General features: G+C 40.7%; 1 protein-coding gene across 1 annotated transcript in view; it reads right to left on the bottom strand.

The window, feature by feature from the left end:
- me1 (malic enzyme 1, NADP(+)-dependent, cytosolic) overlaps window positions 1-19,747 on the bottom strand; it is an 83,079-nt gene that overhangs the window by 43,828 nt on the left and 19,504 nt on the right. Inside the window, exons 2-3 of the mRNA XM_004541646.2 lie at window positions 12,486-12,619; window positions 6,776-6,925 (exon numbers count right to left, since the gene is read on the bottom strand). Coding sequence (XP_004541703.2) covers window positions 6,776-6,925; window positions 12,486-12,619 — 284 coding nt within the window. The remainder of the gene's footprint in view (window positions 1-6,775; window positions 6,926-12,485; window positions 12,620-19,747) is intronic.

Raw genomic sequence — 19,747 nt, 5'->3', positions numbered from 1 at the left:
GATAGTGCAGGAAAAAAGGAGTTAGGTCTGCTGTGTCCGAAAATTTCTTTGCTTTCACTGGCTTGAACATTTCCTTGGACATAAGCTCTATATTGTTATACAAAGTCCTCAAAGTCCAGAGTGGAATTATTTCCAAATGTTTGCCACTTTCTTCATGAGGTCAGTGTAATTCCAAACCATTTCTCTGCTCCCCACTTCTTCATTACTTCTCCCGATCAAACAAAGCATATTCTGAGTTCTCTCATGGTCTACCAAAAAGAAAAAAATGCAGTAAATAAACTCATCATTAAAAGTCTTGCAATCACTCAAAATCTTGAAAGAAATTCCCTTAGACTCACATATGTGGGGTAAGTGAAATTTCTTTTACTTGTGGTTCATCACGGTTCAGTAGTCCTGTGTAGATTAACAATTCAGAAGAAGAATGTAGTTCTTTTTTTTAATTTGTCCTGCATGCTTATCAATCTAAATGCACACGCTTGCAGTGTAACACTGTGTGTGGGCCTGAATAATGTGAAGTCACAGCTCAAAAGCCTATAATCTGCGATGTTGGAACACTTCATCATTCAGCACGTGTCCCTTTAGGGGCGGCTTTAAGTCTTCAGCTGATGCCTTTCATTATAACCTCCTGTAGCTCGACTTCTGACTTAATCAAAGAACAGCCACTCAAGACTTAGCTTGGGTCTGTTGAAGTGATGCTACAGTACAGTTTTTATTATAAAGAAAATGTATACACACAATTAGATTTAAAACACAAAGCATAATTAAGACACAAACCTCAGCTTTCAGGTTTACATTTTAATACTTTAAACCACTTCTGTCCCTGCTAACCTCATTCTGTCCAGTCATGGCAAAAACAATCTTGATCGAGAGCACTATGCAAAAGCACATGAGAAACTCAGAGATTTGGTGACACAACCAACTGTGGACAACTGTTAGTGATCGATAGGTTTACCTACAGAAACCTTTTACGATTTGTAAATCTTCTAGACAGATCTTTTTTAAGTTGAAATTCAGTGTGAGTGAGTTTGGGCTATCAAGGACTGATGAAAAGTGCAGTTACCTTCCAACTTAAGTCAAAATGAGAGTGTCAGAGGAAAAAGAAATGTGAAAAAAAAGAATTTCATTACAATAAACTCATTTTTACATTGTTCATTGAAAATAATAACACAATCCATCTTTGAAAGAGCTCAGTGAAAGGGCCTAAGGGCTAAATGTATAGGAAAAATAGTTTCTATATATAATATCACATGGTGCACACTGGTGCTAAGAAGAAAAAAAGGTTCTTCACCTTGCCTTCAAGAATGCCTCTTAGTTTTAAGAAAGCCTCCAGCTTCTGACAGATAAAACTATACAGATCTCCTCAAAGTGGAATCCACTCCATCTCCATCAGGATAATGGATTGGTTCGTATCGTTTATGACAAGGGCCCCTTGAAAAGGCACGGTTGGTAGTGGTAAAAGGGCCTATGAGGATTTTTTTTAGACACACCAAAGAGGTCACAGGAGCACTGGAAATGGCTCAGCTAGAGGTAATTATTTTCAAACTACACTTGGAATCATGTTTCTGCTGAAAAACATTTTCATTTATCACAAGTGGGCTCTTTCAACTGTCAAACAAAAGTACACAACCTATATTTATGGTGAGAACAGAAACAAACTTTGTGTGATGAAGACAGGCTAACATTATCTGCTAAACACTATCTGCTCACAAGCTTACAAACCAACAAAAGTAAGCAGAAGCACAAATCTTCTCATGATGTGAATGTATTCCTTTGTCCGACTGTCTCTCTCCTATCTTAAGATCAGTGAAAAAAGCCTTGGTTTGACAGTTAATAGTGTTCAACTTTGAGCCTCTGCTACAAGTCCTGGTGTCAGAGTGTTTAGTCCAAGAGGTAGATTAGCTGCTAATCAGATGAGACAAAGAGGGGTTCCTGCTTCCACACAGAAAGTCTTTATACCTGAATGCCAGTGATTAGAACCTAATCTGCTGCCAGGGTGGTCAGTATAGAAGACATTCGTGTACATATGCACTCACACACATGGATGCATGGTGACATCAGTAATCCATTATGAAGATTTCTCAAATTTCCTTTGAGTAAAAAGCAAAAACAGAAGCATGGATTTTTACACCAGATGTACCCAGAACAAATCTGAAACCTGACCTTATCCTTCAGGATCATAGAAAAAAAAAACCAAACACCAAAATGACGGCCACGCGTCCTCAGCAGTAACACATAGCAAATTGTAAAGGTGGTGTAGTTCCTTACAGTCAAGTCCATGGAAAATGCTATTACTCATATTTGCTTGTGGTTTTTCAATATGACACAAAGGACGTGTTCATTAAACTAAGATGTCCACTTTTTGCTCCATAACGTTACAGAGAAAAGACAAAACAGGAGAGGGGCTGGAGGAAAACAGGTGAAAGAAGAGTTTATTCAAAGGATCTTTAAAACAAGCACAGCCCATGTTACCATAAGTCTGTCCAGTGGATGGATAGTATGCTTTTGCAGCTTGTAGACTGGAAAAATCACCCTCGCAAATGATTTATGTTTGCCATTCACAAGACAGCAAGACAGCAACTAACCATAAACTGTCCCAGATCTGGTCTCCTGTCTTCAAAGGCAACAATATTGTAGCTCATTGTGCACAGTTGGAGTAATTTTGGTCATGCCATGGTCTTCGACCACTATTTTTACAAGTGTGACTCCAGGATTAGTTGCTTACAGCAATCATTATTATAAGTTCTGGCAAACCTTTTTCCCCTCTTGTTGACATAGTAATTCATCAGTGTTCATATTTAAATTTTATTTGATCTGCAAAGGGACATGTATCACCCAAGTTTCTCCAAAAGGCATCACTTCTCCTCAGCAGCAGCTTTTTTCAGGGTACTTATATGAACCACAGATTATATGAGATCATCATGCAATATAACCACCTGCAGCTGTTAAAATAAAAAAAAAGAAGCTCACTGGGATAGCAAATGCTGTTCACTTATTTAACCTCTGCTGAAGGACTTCTATAAAACTACAGACATTAGTTTTATAGAAGTCCTTCAGTACTTCAAGTCTTTCAGTCAGCATGGGATTTAAAATGCAGCAATCTAGATATCATTGTTCTTTTCTCAGGCTATGTCAGTACAGAGCAGCAACCTGGCTGAAAATCCAAATCTCTTAGAGCCTCTTAAAGGCAGTCGGATTCGTCCCCGGTATATTCTGCTAACCGACCCACTGATGCGCACTCAAAGAGGCCAAGCTCCCAACCCCGGAGGCTCTGGCAGCACGTTCTGGCTCACTCTGCTCTGAGACAGAGGGAGTGTATAAAATGACTCCTCCAGGCAGCTCAGTGTGAGAAGAAGGCAAGCATGCTAGGAATATTTTCCAAATAGTTTTGCAAGGATGGGGAAACAGCAAGATGTTGGATAATGTTATGTGCCTGGGAGAATTTTGGTTTCCAAGCACCTTAAATGTACCAGAGGTAAGTGTTTAAAATAAAACTGTTTGGACACAATTTGGAAAACTGCGGTTTCACAGCTCATCCAAAGAATCCGAAGAGTTTGTATGAAACCAGGACTCAAAGCAAAATTCTCCCGCTGCTGCAGACCAGATTCCTGATAGCAGGGAATACTGGTAGATCCCCATTGCTACTTGGTATCTTTAAAATATACACTCCCCTTCTGACATCATTCTTTGATTTCTAAGGTTATTACTGTGTTTCAGTTTAGGTCAGTTCTGTTAGTACACTACATATGTAGCTATGTAGAATAAGACTTTTTGAAAGGTTAGTGTTGTCTTAGATTGAGTGAATGGGGTTATGTCAGTGAGGGTATCTGTGGTAATCTCCTGAATGAAGTTTGTGGAGTTACCCTTTGTAACTTTGGAGTAGCAGAAAGTAGCTGCTTCCAAGACATGATTGTAACACTTGTAACACATGACTATAAAAATGGTAAATGGCCTGTATTTATATAGCGCTTTTCTAGTCCCTAAGGACCCCAAAGCGCTTTACATATCCAGTCATCCACCCATTCACACACACATTCACACACTGGTGATGGCAAGCTACATTGTAGCCACAGCCACCCTGGGGCGCACTGACAGAGGCGAGGCTGCCGGACACTGGCGCCACCGGGCCCTCTGACCACCACCAGTAGGCAACGGGTGAAGTGTCTTGCCCAAGGACACAACGACCGAGACTGTCCAAGCCGGGGCTCGAACCGGCAACCTTCCGATTACAAGGTGAACTCCTAACTCTTGAGCCACGATCGCCCCTATAACAGTAGCTACCACAACTATAACTGTTGTGGTAGCTACTGCAGCGTGATTATCAGCTGTACATGTTGTGCTTCTGACCACACATAAAACTAGACAGTTCTACAATAAAGGTGACAATTTAACACACATAACAATTCTAGGATAAATGTAATATGTGGTTTCAAGTGCAATCAGGCACTGTTAGCTAGGTAGCTTATATTGGCACAATCATTGGTGTAGACAACATATCCTCCTTTTACTTCCAACTGCACAGCCAAAATGGCGACCTTTGAAAGTGAGCAATGTACAGCATTTCATGTTCAGCAAATGACTATTATGAGTACTCAAACCAAGTACTTCTGGAGCACGTGTGGCTGTAGTTGACATTGAGGACACATCTCTCCATCGGACAAAGCATGTGTAAGTATGGAAGGAAGTAATGTAAGAGCAGCGTAAGTTTTACCATTCTATCAGGTTAACTGTCTAACTCCAGCTTCTTTGTTAAACTATTTTAGTAGTCACCTTTAGTTAACCCTGTTAGTTAGTTATCAGTGATATCAAACCCTAACCCTATGTTTTGGAGACAAGAAAGTCTCTTTTGGAAATATGCAAATGGTTTTTGTGTGTCACTTAGAATGATTGTATTTTCACCCATGATGGCCTAGACTTGGGATAACATTTTTTTCTAAATGTAGGTTCCTAAGATTAAGGTCATCATTGATGAAGATTCATGTATATTATGAAGGTTTATATTTTTTTACAGCTCCTGACAGTAGTTTACTAACAAAGAGTAGGTTTATATGTCTATATTTAGGATTACATAAATACTATTAATTCTTTCACCTTAAAGTGACCAGTTGATATCATTTATGACCCGAGGTCCATATTTACATGTGCCACTGTGATATTTTAAAATTGCCAAGCTGTTTCGTACCATGCATTTGTTAGTCTAATTCCAGACGTTTTCATAAGTCTTGTGATTGGACCATTGGTGTGATGGGGTTTTTTATGACTCAAGAATTATACATATGTTTTGTACATTACAGATTTGGATGTTATTGTAATTTTCTACTTCTAACTGTTGCCTTGTAATGTTTTGCAGTGACCATGGCTAACAGATAAAGAGCACAAGATTTGCAGCTGCAGAGAGGTAGCTACTTAATACCTAAATTAGCAACGATGAAAATAGTTCAACCGATGGAAAGGAGTCAATTAAGTGAATTTGTTTTGCCTTAAAAATGACTGAAATCATGGAAAACAGAACAGTTACAACATGTGTTGTAAGAATGGCTAGAGCTTTGATAAACACAAATAAAGCCATTGAGAAGCATTCCACTTGAAAATATAAACTGTCATAAATGACCCCACTCCTGTCATTTTAGTAGTTAAAATTGCTTGGTTGCTTGAGGCTGAACAGAGTCAATAATTATAATTCCAGTTAAGTGAGGTTAAGGGCCTGTGGAGGACAGTAAAATGGTGGCCTTTTTCAGTGGGAAGCAAACAGAGCACTTGTAACCACCTGAAAAAGGTTAAATGCAAGGAGAAGGATCCAAGAAAAACAGAACGAGAGTGAAAGCAGTATCAGCTCAATATCTAGTAGTAGCTGCTCAGGGAATTTATTTGTCAGATAGTGAGAGACTTGGACCAGATGAACCTAGGTGAAAGAAAACAGATACAATCAGAGAAATGTGTGTGCATGTGCGTGTGTGCGTTTACAGTAGAGAAGAAAGGGAAACCTGTGAATGTCTGTCTGCAAGGAGCAGAGATCCAGTCAAGGTAAATGCTGGACTGATTTCAACAGCTTACTGCGGTTTTGCCTCAAGCTGAGCAGTCCAACCAAACTACAACTTTAAGGCCTACCGCAACCTCCAAGTTTGTTTCAGATTTTATAGCATCAAAGAGTCCAGTTCCAACATAGCATACACATAGGTTAAGAGTCTTTGAGCTTCTGGTTTTGTTACAGTACAACCAGTCATTTGTTGGCACACATGCTTGAACATTTATATGGCTTTTAGCCTTGGGTGAAATAATGATCTACACAATTGATTAAATCCCAGATTGTGCTATTCAACAATATTATTGTTGCTGCCTGTCAACTTTTTTAGCATATTGTCTCTCCAGTGAATCTCTCATCCTTTTTGAACACCATAATCTATCTGCCATATACATTTAGATTGCATTTTGCCTTTATCCTTATACCATCAGTCTATGGTATGTTACTAGCTGACACCTGTGACCAAGCACTTCTTTTCAGTGGGACTCGGTGTGTAAAAGGGCAGCCTGAAGCAGTGAAATATAGATGCCACACAGCCAGCAGTAAGAAAAAGACAGAAAGAAATACTGGCTGATACTGAGCACAACAACCAGTACCATAAAACACTTAATAACTGAGTGTTAAAAGACCAACTGAGGGATAACAACATTGCCTGAAATAAGCTGATAATAAATGTAATGTTAAGTGGGTTTATTGGTTTAGGAATGTACCATTTCACAATATAAGAGGAAGAAAAACACTGTGAGAGTGACTCACCTAGGCCTTTGGAATATGAGGCTATACTGTTGGCAGGCCAGACCCACAGTGGGGGTGTAAATGATGGGCATAAACCTTTCGATGTCTGACAAGAGCACCCGATAGAAGAGCTTCTCGTTGTGGTCCTGGAGCCCCATTAGGAACACATATCTGGGAGTGACAGAGAAGAAAACAGAGCATGTTAATCTTAAGCATCTTGACAAATGGTAGCTGCTAACCTAAGCTTATTGAAGTCAGATGTTAAATCCTGGATGTTTGCGAGAGACTATCAAGGAGACTGAGGGATGAGAGAACACTGTGTTCACCTGGCTGCAACAGTGCACAAACCAGGGAGATTAAAGGAACTGAAGCTACTGAAAAAAAACGAGAAAGAAGGAAAAGAAGAGAAGTATTCCCCCTAAAACCTGATTTGTGAAGAAATTTTTTACTTGTGTTCCAAATGACTGAAACAAATAAAGAGAATAAAAAATAGTTCTCAGATAACCTACACAAGCTTTTGACTGTGATTATAGATTTACTGGGAACTGAAGGTTTGCATTTGAACCAAATTAAGCAGAGCATGCCTGAAAGGGCTCTACTCCTGATCACAGAAGTTTCCATGAAGTCAAGAGCACAAGGGTGCCTCTTGTTGAGACGATAAAAAGCATGCATGGCCTCTCTGCTATAGGTTAGGCCACAGCACCTGCACAATGCACGGTGCTGACAGCTGCTCTTGAAGAGATGTGTTTTCATATTGATTAACCCAAATATAACCATAGAACGGCTTGCTTTTGCAGTATCATATAATTAAAAAAAGTTTAATTAATGTAGCCTTCAATGTGTTATTTACTGAAGACTCAAAAACCGTATGTATCTGTTTCCTACAGTAAGAACCAAAGTGATGAAACCGTGTCCATGACACCTGAGCAAACATGATCTGCTGAGGAGAACCAAAAACTACAGGAAAAAAAGCTGCCCTTGAGGTTTTCTGGGGGTTTTTGCTCAATGGATTTGTTTCAGGCGAAATGACAGATTCAAAACTTCAAAACTCACAGTACTAAAAAAAGAGAGTGGAAAATGTTACTCTGGGGCTCTTTGTCTGGCCAGAGTGGCATGATGAAAGCTTGTCTCTGTTGCTGAAACACTAGAAAGAGAGTCTGTCTTTTTAAAGGGAAAAGGAAATGGTGACAAAACAGTTGTGAATGGTTTGTTCTAGTTTATACTAATGGCAATCTCTAGGGCTGAAAATGAAGAGAACTTGGAAGTGCCAAAAGCTGCAATTCCAGAAGAGCTGATTCCAACAGACTTTCACGTAAAAGCTCACAGATTTGCAACAGAAATTCCTCCATAAATAGTGACAGTTTCTGCAAAATGATTTCCTGCTTAGCAGACTGGTTGAAACATTGGCAACCTTTCACCAATCTCTTTGAGAATGATTGCAGTCAGTCCAATTTGACCTTGACTAACTGAAGACAGGTTGCTTCCCACCAGGTGACTTGCTTTATCACCTTGCAATTTAAAGCAAGTCACCCACAGCCTGAGGGTGTTGCATGATGGGTGACCGGTTGGTACCCAGAGGTTACCAACTGCAATTCATTAATTGGCAGGTGTGCTGACACAGTCTATGGTCCACACTTAAAAGACACTGAAATGTTTTTATACTCATATAAATAGCCGTTAGTAATGTCATTTGCTGATAACATGTGAATATTTATTTTTACCTTCAAAAGCTGCTATGGAACAGTACAGAACCCACATCAGTGCCAGGGGGAAAAGTAGAGAGTAAATTATGGACTTGTAAAAAAGGAAATTAAAAGATTTCCTTTTAAAAGAAAATTTAAGCAATGGCTGAGATTAAAGCTATGTAAATTAGTTTTTAGAGTTACAGAAAATCATTCACACTCATCAGGTTTTTCAGTTTCATGCAAATAGCAGATAAGCTGTGTCAGATATATAAATTTCCCTCTGGAGTCAATAAAGTTATTATCATCATTATTATTATTATTATTCTTTTCTAGAAAGCTTTCTAGAAAGTGTCTAATTGGCTCCAGTTTTCATCAACACAAACCCACTGGCCCTGCAGTAAGAGCATACCTGGGTAGAAAAACACACAATGGAGCACTGTCAGTCATGGATGGGCCTCCCCAGAGCCCGGAGCTCGACATTATTAAAGCAGTGTTGGATCTTGACAGAGAACAGAACAAAAAGCAGCTAATGAAGAGTTTTAAATGTCCTTCAAGAAGCCCGGTGAACTATTCCTCAAGACTACTTAAAGAAATGACAAGAAAGCTGCCTCAGAGAGTTCAGGTGTTGAATAAAGTTCATGCAAAATATTGACTCTCAAGTTCTGCTTTTGCCTTATACACTGTATTTCCATGTACAGTGGGGCAAAAAAGTATTTAGTCAGCCACCGATTGTGCAAGTTCCCCCACCTAAAATGATGACAGAGGTCAGTAATTTGCACCAGAGGTACACTTCAACTGTGAGAGACAGAATGTGAAAAAAAAATCCATGAATCCACATGGTAGGATTTGTAAAGAATTTATTCGTAAATCAGGGTGGAAAATAAGTATTTGGTCAATAACAAAAATACAACTCAATACTTTGTAACATAACCTTTGTTGGCAATAACAGAGGTCAAATGTTTACTATAGGTCTTTACCAGGTTTGCACACACAGTAGCTGGTATTTTGGCCCATTCCTCCATGCAGATCTTCTCGAGAGCAGTGATGTTTTGGGGCTGTCGCCGAGCAACACGGACTTTCAACTCCCGCCACAGATTTTCTATGGGGTTGAGGTCTGGAGACTGGCTAGGCCACTCCAGGACTTTCAAATGCTTCTTACGGAGCCACTCCTTTGTTGCCCGGGCGGTGTGTTTTGGATCATTGTCATGTTGGAAGACCCAGCCTCGTTTCATCTTCAAAGTTCTCACTGATGGAAGGAGGTTTTGGCTCAAAATCTCACGATACATGGCCCCATTCATTCTGTCCTTAACACGGATCAGTCGTCCTGTCCCCTTGGCAGAAAAACAGCCCCATAGCATGATGTTTCCACCCCCATGCTTCACAGTAGGTATGGTGTTCTTGGGATGCAACTCAGTATTCTTCGTCCTCCAAACACGACGAGTTGAGTTTATACCAAAAAGTTCTACTTTGGTTTCATCTGACCACATGACATTCTCCCAATCCTCTGCTGTATCATCCATGTGCTCTCTGGCAAACTTCAGACGGGCCTGGACATGCACTGGCTTCAGCAGCGGAACACGTCTGGCACTGCGGGATTTGATTCCCTGCCGTTGTAGTGTGTTACTGATGGTGACCTTTGTTACTTTGGTCCCAGCTCTCTGCAGGTCATTCACCAGGTCCCCCCGTGTGGTTCTGGGATCTTTGCTCACCGTTCTCATGATCATTTTGACCCCACGGGATGAGATCTTGCGTGGAGCCCCAGATCGTGGGAGATTATCAGTGGTCTTGTATGTCTTCCATTTTCTGATGATTGCTCCCACAGTTGATTTTTTCACACCAAGCTGCTTGCCTATTGTAGATTCACTCTTCCCAGTCTGGTGCAGGTCTACAATACTTTTCCTGGTGTCCTTCGAAAGCTCTTTGGTCTTGGCCATGGCGGAGTTTGGAGTCTGACTGTTTGAGGCTGTGGACAGGTGTCTTTTATACAGATGATGAGTTCAAACAGGTGCCATTCATACAGGTAACGAGTGGGGGACAGAAAAGCTTCTTACAGAAGACGTTACAGGTCTGTGAGAGCCAGAGATTTTCCATGTTTGAGGTGACCAAATACTTATTTTCCACCCTAATTTACGAATAAATTCTTTACAAATCCTACCATGTGAATTCATGGATTTTTTTTTCATAGTCTGTCTCTCACAGTTGAAGTGTACCTCTGGTGCAAATTACTGACCTCTGTCATCATTTTAGGTGGGGGAACTTGCACAATTGGTGGCTGACTAAATACTTTTTTGCCCCACTGTATGTTTCATTGTGTGTGGAATTTAAAGAGAGGCAAAAGTGAGATGGGATGATCACATTTGTTACTTTTCACAATATAATCCTTTCTTTCTTTGGTGGGCTGAGAGAAAAGTAAAAGATTTGAAAGTAAACTGGTCTTCATGAGTAAAATCAACAGAGATCCCGAAACACAAAGAAGGGCACGACTGAGAAAAAAGGTGGAAACTGCGTCGACACGTAGCTTCAGTTGAGCACAATAATAGACATTTTACATTTTTCTTCAACATTTTAATGACTTCAATTGTGACTGTCAGTCATCAAACAGAACCACACAACTAGTTACGTCTCCATAGAAAATCCTAATAATTTCCTGTGGGGTGATATGGTTTGATCTGATGCTGGCAAATGTTAAGAAAAAATTCTTTATCCATTTTTAACCTTAAAAGGGAGCACACTCCCACACCCAGGAAACAGCAATATTTACAGTACACACTGCTTTATAAAGCAGTATCCCTGCTGACTTATTGGATGCATTGTTTCCTTTAAAGTCAACCTAGTGGGGCAGCTGACTTAGGACCTCATCTATCTCTTCCTTTATCTGTCTTAGCATGAGTGATCAACAAGCTCTGCTCAGCCTTGGCTCATTTTAAATCTATTAATGCCTTTTAACAACATCACTGGATGTGAAGTTCCCCTTCAGCTGTACCATTTTATGTCCTGCAGTATTGTGCTTGGCGAAGGCTTTGAACATCCATTTCCTGTGTTGACGGTGCAGTCACAGCAAGCATTCGAGTCGCTCCATCATCTCAAATGGCAAATGCATGTGCTCACAGTGCCGTTTCTCTTTTTTCAAAAAATTCAAAACCAAGACAAATTCCACACGTGGGATTAAAATAGTATGGGAAGATGACATTTTGAGTTATGCTCAATAAAAAAATGAATGACAACGTCTAGCGTTAAACACCAAAGAAGGATTCAGAGTCACAGGACAGACTGTATGTAAACACAGCATGCTCGAGCAACGACAGGCAAAAGCAGTCTGTGATCTACGAGAGCAAAACTCATAGTTTGGAAGATGCTCAAGTCCCGGAGAGATTGTAAATGACACCGATAGGGCATGGGAATGGCAATGTCAGGCTTGTAATAACTGATTTTATATGCTGACGCTGCACTGTTGCTATGGTGAGAAATGAGGAGGCTGTTAAGAAGCTATCTACAGTAATTCCTGCTGACCCTGAATCCTGTCTCACAAGCATTATAGTGACAGCTAACTAGAGCAAGGGGCAGCTTCACAAACACATATTATTCAGTGCGCTGCAGATAATTCAAAACAGTAAACCAGACGATGACTTTGACTGATCAAAGAGCTCGAACTGAAATGTTTGCAAATGGCACTTTCATTGCACAATGGTAACAGCATTGAGTCTAATGAAGCATGTAAAACTGTCTGCACTTTTCATTTGGACCACATGGAGGGTATGACAACAAGAAGATCTGGCAGGAGAGATGGGGAGAATAGCGTGCAGGTTTGTTAGGTAACATCTATGGGGTTAGGAGATGGATGTGGACTTTAGAGGGGTGGATCACTAATCCCTTCCGTGTCTTGAAGGCTTCCAGATGTGGAACTCTCTGCGTGCACTAGGAGGATTAGTTGAAATTCAACCCTTCATGGGCTGCTGATTCGAAGCTGATAGAAGGTAAGGTGGGTAAGTCATTGCAGCTTGACTGTGAAGAGATTTCCCATCTGTGTTAGACTGTGCCAGTCTCACCTGTCCAGATCATCTCTCTTCATGTCATAGTTCTTGAGCACTCGCAGCAGCTGCATGTCCTGACTGGCGAAGCAGGGAGGCAGCAGGCCGTGGATCCCCACCTGGAGACGCTCCTCCAGGGAGAAAGCCATGCCCTACAAACACACAGGCACAAAATAAACACACAATCAAAATCCACTGTCTGCCATCATAATAACACACACACATGACCTTCAGACTGGGCGAAACCACTGACTGAGTCCCAACTATCTGGTATAGTAAGCATACAGGAATGCAAAAGTCTGTTTTACTGAGCTCTTAGTATTTGACTCTCCGTTAATGGCAGGTAGGCATTTTTGGAATTTTCTAAATGAATCATAAGAACCATTTAGACACACACTCATGCATCAGTCTGAGTGCATCCCTATGTGTGAGCTTCATGTCTGACTCAGCTCCTCTGTCACTTTTCATTACCCTCAGCAACTTTTCCAATAACATTTACTTACCAGTCACTGTCTGTTACACTGTTACTGTTGACCCTAAACAGCAATACTGTGTATATAAAAACATTTTATGCCATGGTCTCTGTTTCTAGTTTTGGATTAAGATATTTAGCTATGATCCGTGATGGCTGTTCCTAATCCAAAAGAGAGCTCACTCTGGGGAACCTGTGTGTATGAGGCAGAGGCAGCTTTCTGCAGCACCGAAAAATTGAAATGGATTACATTTGAAACAGCAGATGAGTGTAGATCGATTGGTTCAACCTTAATTACTTTCTTTAAATGATATAATTATTTGTGTTTTTCTGCATGTCCTGCAATTAAAGCAGCACTAATCATCATGGTGTGTGTTGCAATACTGCTGTGAAATGTGAATAAATGAATATTTTATGGAACACATTCACCACTTATTTGTGTTAAGGTGGGTTAAACTTGTCCTCAGCTCCGGCTGACTGCTTGCTCTCAGACGGGCTCCTCACTCTCAGATATGCCGCTGCTAACTCACATTCTGGTGTGATGTCAACATTTACTGACAAAGCCACGTACATAACGGGGCTCAGGCTAATGACCTGTTTCAACTTTGACCTCTGCGTTGGCTTTTATCTTGTTCACCCCCTGACCTGAACTGGAATACTGGAAAAACATGCATGAGTGGAGCATACAAAGAAGAGACTGATCACACTCAGGAGAAGTAATGCATCTTAAAGTGACAGTAGAAAGAGGTGGGGTACTTTGGATACTTCAGCTCCTCTGAAAGGATGGCTGTCCCCAAAAAACCCATAACAAGCATCAAGCCCACGTTTAAGACTGGAACAGCTTTGACTATTCTCTGCAAGTGAGGCATGATACGTCGAGCATTTTCAATCCATAAAAGTGCAGCGACCTCTGAAACCTCAGCTTCAGCACGCCAGCTACTGTTGCTGACTAGTAAGACAGAAGCGAAGCCCGGCTGTAAACGTCCCTGTGCTGGTTTCCATCCCCGGGCCACCAACTATTTACATGCAACCCTGCCAAACCTCTGGCACATTTATGTTTCTGGTTATGTTAAAATGGTTCTGAAGTTGTTAAAAAAAGGCACTTGATCACAGGACCCGCTGCTAAAGAAAAGCAGCAAAGCATGAGACACAGAATAATAAAATTCTGCAATTTTGACGTCACGTGAACCATCAGTGCTGACCACAGACACGCTTCAAATTAGCTTTGCATTATTTGAATAAAAAAGCAGATGGTTTCCAAACTGTTGGTTTTAGATTTAATCTAAATGATTCTGGGTAATGAGGCGAAAGAAACAAGCAAAGACACGCCTTTGCCCTTTTTGGCGGGAGATCTGAAAGAAAAGGATTTTGTGTTTTCTTAATTACCTACCAGCAAGCAGGAATTACTGTATGTAACTACATAAGTTAACAGCATGTAAACATGAAGTCTCATAAATCTGTTTTCTTTTTTTTAGTGACAGTACTAAATCTAAACTTGACTCAGGGAAAAACAAGGCATCAGTCATTTGAGATACTGAATTATGCACCCCAATCCGTCCGTCGTTAGCCGAGGCTCTGTGTAGCCTGTACTTAACGGACCTCAAAAGGACAGAAGCAGTTCTGAATTACAACCTTCCCCAATTATCAAAAGAGATTTTCTATTTTTCAGAGAGCCAGCTGTTCTCATCAGACTCTATGTGAGTTTGGAGCAGCAGCTGGACATGTCTGCAGCAGCAGACTATGCGAGAGTCTTAAAATACACACGGCAAAATGAGCTTAATATGAGCCTATAAAATCAGATTCCTCACAATGTTCCTCCATTAGCTGAGATTCACTGGCTGCAGCACACACTGGTGTCCTCTGGGGACTGGCTGCTTTAGACACAACTCACATTTGAACACTAAAGTTAAAAAACACTCAACACACACCCACATAAACAGACAAACGGGAGCCTTTAATTAGCCGAAACTGGCTTACACTTCCTTTGGGAGAAATGGTTTTCTTGCACAGATTAACTGAGCAGATTTGCACACGTCTAGCTCTATAATTAGCCTGCCCAATTGTGCGCTTACGTCCTACTTTCACAGTGCTTTCACAGCTCTCAGACTCATTAGATTTCACTTTCACACTGTCAGATTGTATGTGCAGGAAGGGTTTTAAAACAGCATTTGCATGCTAACTGAGTGATGTTTTTGGCTGCTTAATGACTCAAATCAAACACGCCCAAAACTTGTCCTGACTGAGGACATTTCTGCTGTTGTTCATTTCAGGCTATTTACAATACGCATGTTCTATTTTTACCTCAGTTTACAACAGATACACATCAGTCATGAGACTGTACTTTAAAGAGCCAACATATTAGTGCACTTAAACCCAGCGACACCTATTTTTGGTACTTCTAAAGAACTTTTTTTACATGCTAAAGTAAGCTGATTGTTCCTTTAGTACGAGGAATGCTAACCACTGTGGACATTAATAAAGGATGCACTCCATTCCTGCATGCACTTTGTCGCGAAATCGATCAATGTAGAGCAGTGTCACAAACCACGGAGGCCCCAGAAAAGTGCAATCAAACATTGAGTTTATTAACAGCCTGGAGAAAACATCAACATATGTCTTTTGACCAAAATACATGTTGTGGACACTTATAAAGCAGTGGGGTATGATGCAGATTATATGGCAGCAATAAAAGAATTTCTGTATCTCCACAACTTCCAATGTTAGAAAGTAACAGAGCAGTTGTGCTTATAGTCTTGTGTTGAATCTGGTGCATGTATCTCCACTGAACTGCAGCTGTTGATGGCAGCCAGCAAGCTTATAATGGGCATACTTAATCCAGTTCAATTCATTTGAGTTTTATTTATATCACAGAGCCAAAAATAATACAGAGAAAAGCCCCAATAATGGAACAGCCACCTATGAGCCCGCACTTGGCAACAGTGGGAAGGAAAACTCCCTTTTAAAAGGAAGAAACCTGTAGCAGAACCAGGCTCAGGGAGGGATAGGATAAATGTTTGCCTTACTCTGCTCTGCTGCCTTGGTGAGCTTTGCAAAGCAGCACATGAACCAGTTGTCCACCTACTGGAAGACTACTTCAGCATGGTTCAGGCTGAAACAGCAGTTGAGACCGCCACATCTCATCTAGTTCGCAGACAGGGAAACAAAAGACAGAGATATAATAGTGTGGAAGGAAACTTTGCAGTCAGATGTGCACGGCGTACGTTACTAAGGTGGATAATAAAATTAAATATAAAAAAGTAGGTCATCAAATATAATTTTCGCATAATGTTTTAATCTGTTCGCTTTAGGTCTCAGGGTCTAAAGAGAAAAGAACAGAAAAAGAAAAATACACCAGAAAAAAGCAAATATTGAATTTACACTGTACAATATATCACAGCTCTTGCCCATTGCCACGCTTCATTAAGAATAATTACCGACATGGTTCAGAGGCAACCAGTTTCACATGTGAAACAGATACCATCCACTAAGTCTGGCCTTAAATGACCAATTAACATCCCTGACAAAGGATCGAGCAGCTCAGCAGTCCAGAGAGGGGAAACACTGTGCTCCAGAATCATTTCATGATTAAAGATAAAACCTAGCGGCCGGGTCAGACCTAGCCACTTGGGACAACAGAAGAAGAGTGCAGGGGTGGGGTGCATAAGATGGCTTTATGGTAAGAAGGATTAGCAGTACATGGTTCAGAGAGTTTGGCAGGGCAAAGCATGGGAACCACTAACACCAGATTTGACATCTTTTTGACTTATGACTTGAATATTGACTCTGCACCACCCGTGTTGTCAGCATGACAACAAGAACTGCCAATCTCTTCAGTCCTGGCGTCTTGTTTGTCTTTCCCTCAACATGCTTGTCGATCGACCTAATAATGTATAAAGAAGACCGTTCTCTCAACACGAGCCAGGGTAAATACATTTAAGGAATGGTGGCCTGAGCTTTCATCTAACAGCGGAAAAGTTAAGATAGCTGCACATGGAGAAAAATGTGGACCACTGCTCTCCTTTAGTCCAACCGAAAGTTTGCAGAAGAATTTCAACCGTCACTCACATATATAGCTCAGTTAATTATGTAAGAAAGTCTCAAACTAAATGACGCAGCATGCTAACAAAAGATCCACATATTCTTAATAGAACAAATATCAACATTTGTCTTCACTATATTTTCTTGGTTTATATTCTTTAAAATGAAAGTACAGTGACAAACGTAGACACTTGTGTATACACACAAACCATCTCTATGTTTGTTTGTCTAAACACAGGTTTCTGAGTTTCACTGCTGCTGTTCGGGAGCCCTAAACTGGGCTGGGCGGGATAAACCCTAGAAAGCTTCCACATGGCCCTAACCACATCTGAAGTGCCCGCACCCTGTGCCAACACATGTGATGCCCGCAGCCTCATGTTCCAGAAGCCGCAGTAGCAACCTTAACCTGTAATCTACCCACTGGGCAGTGCCAGCTCTTAAACTTGGACTGGTGCCATGCCCACCCCTAAACACTCAGTGGATAGAGGAAACATCTAATTAGATGCCAGAAGGCTAAACAACAGAGATGAAAGTACAAGTCCTTTGAAGCTGATAAAATGCCTTTCTGTTCTTCCTATGGAGTTCAAAGGGTGGGCTTGGTGCAACTTTTCAGCATGAAGATTTAGAAACCTAAACATTCTGCTGTCTCAGCCTTTTAATTTCCTTCAGGCCACTACCACACAGAGTTCAGTCTAACATTGAGCTTTTAAGGTTGACAGTAAAGCCACTCCCTTCAATACAGCCTTCAACTATTCCTTCATGTAGAAATTCTTTAATGTCACGAGAGGAGAGGGCTTCTTATCCCAACAATAACACGGTCCAGAAACACTTTCTCACACTGATATTTCACTGTGAAAAGCATGCAGTGAATGCTGTATGATGGAATTTCCTGCACACGATGACAAATTACAAACATGAGTGAAACAAGTATATGACTGTCATGCATTCAATGCAGTGTGATATGAAACAACTGTTTCCTCATGGGGCTGATAAAAGGGCTGTATCTGCTGGGACAGGCGAAGCATTTTAAAGCTTAACAGAGTCATCAAGGATAACTTGATTTGAACTAACTTATATTCCGAGGTATAAACAAACATCAGATCCAGTTATGTTACGCAAAGAAACAATGTGATATAATTAATAATGTAAATGTAATGTTGTAGTTCATTTTGGGGAAACTGAGTTCTGGCTGCTGAAGTGAACAGAACATAACAAATCAAAGCCTTCCATCACATCCACCAAATCAGATAATCATGTAGGAATTGAGCTCTGTATTAGCTGTAATGTGAGCTGAAAAACCAAGCCCACCGAGGAAGCAACCCGAAAAACGACATCAGAAAAACAAACAAACAAGGAAAAACAATTCTCCCTTCTGACATCTGTACATGTGGGAGACTTTTTAACTCTCTTATTTAACTTGCATTACAGGTTAAAGCTGCATTTTTAGTAATGTGACTGCTTGAGTAACAGGTTAGTGCCACCAGCTCTTTCCCATATTTCAGTGTAGCGGAACACAATCTCACAACCATGCCTGTGGTGTTATTGTTTTTACTGGCATTTTTGTCAAATATGAAGCTGTCAGGCTGGAGAAAAAGAGGAAGGCCACAGAGAAGATTCACGGATGTAGTGAAAGATGACATGCAGAGGATTGGTGTGTCAGAAGAGGATGCTAGGGACAGGCTGAGACGGAGGCTGATGATCTGCTGTAGCAAGTACCGACACCATTTAATATCATAGACGCACGTTTTATTTTTAAATAATAGCCAGCCACACAGACTGAGTTTCATTTTTCTCCATTTCTTATTGTGCTCCCTGAGCTTCAATGTTTCTCTTGCAGAGACAGCCCCTATTGAAAGTGACCAGAGCCTAGCACGAAACGGAGGCCTTTCCCCATTGAGCCTCTCTCAACCACAATCACAGATCAGACAGGGGGACAAAAGCCCACAGGCCTTCGACAGGGAAAGGGCTCAAATGTTTGGCACTGAGATAAGACCTGGCAGAGATGTGTGTGGTCACAGAGCACTTCTCTATTCAGGGCTGTGTGGGAGAGGGAGTGTGGGAGAGCCAAGGCAATACACAACATGGCCTTCATGTACAACATGTTTAGCACATAGCACAGCATAAACTGCTGGATGAAGGTGGTGTATAGTGATAGACATCTTAACCCCACTTCCTCTCATCCATCTGTTGCATCCTTTTTTCTGCCTTTTAAAAAAAATGTTTTTCTTGCTGTTGCAATGATTCAGCAGTATTTATGAGAGCTGCAAATGTAGAGTGAAAAAAAATAGAGCAGAAAAGGGTTTGTACATAATAACAGGTAAACCACATCATATACACTGTAAAGCTATAAAGGCAAAGAGGTTTATGGGGTGTTAATGCATGTCTTTAAAAGAAAACTAAGGCAGAGTAAGCTTGATTTGCAAGTCATAAGTACAGTAAGTCTCTAATCTGAGGGTTGGGCTGGGAATCAAGTAATCTTTTAATTGCATGTATTCAGGATCCTCAAAGGTTTGATGTTTTGGCACTATTTGACCCTTTAATAAAATAAATACTGGAGCTATTTTAAACATGTCAATAACATTTCATTTGCCACAAGTCATTGAAAAGTAGAGTTTCAAATCCTTTTAAAAGACTGTCTCAGAGACTACGGTGCTGTTAAAAAGTATTTGGCCCTTTCAAGTTTTCTTATTTGTTACACTTAGATGGTTAAGATCACAAAATGCAGTTTTTAAATTATGATTTTATTTATCAAGGGAAAAAGCTATCCAAA

Source organism: Maylandia zebra, linkage group LG11 (genome assembly GCF_041146795.1).
Source record: "Maylandia zebra isolate NMK-2024a linkage group LG11, Mzebra_GT3a, whole genome shotgun sequence".
NCBI classification, from domain to species: domain Eukaryota; kingdom Metazoa; phylum Chordata; class Actinopteri; order Cichliformes; family Cichlidae; genus Maylandia; species Maylandia zebra.
The sequence above is the reverse complement of the archived record's forward strand: the minus strand, read 5'-3'. Positions and strand labels throughout refer to the sequence as shown.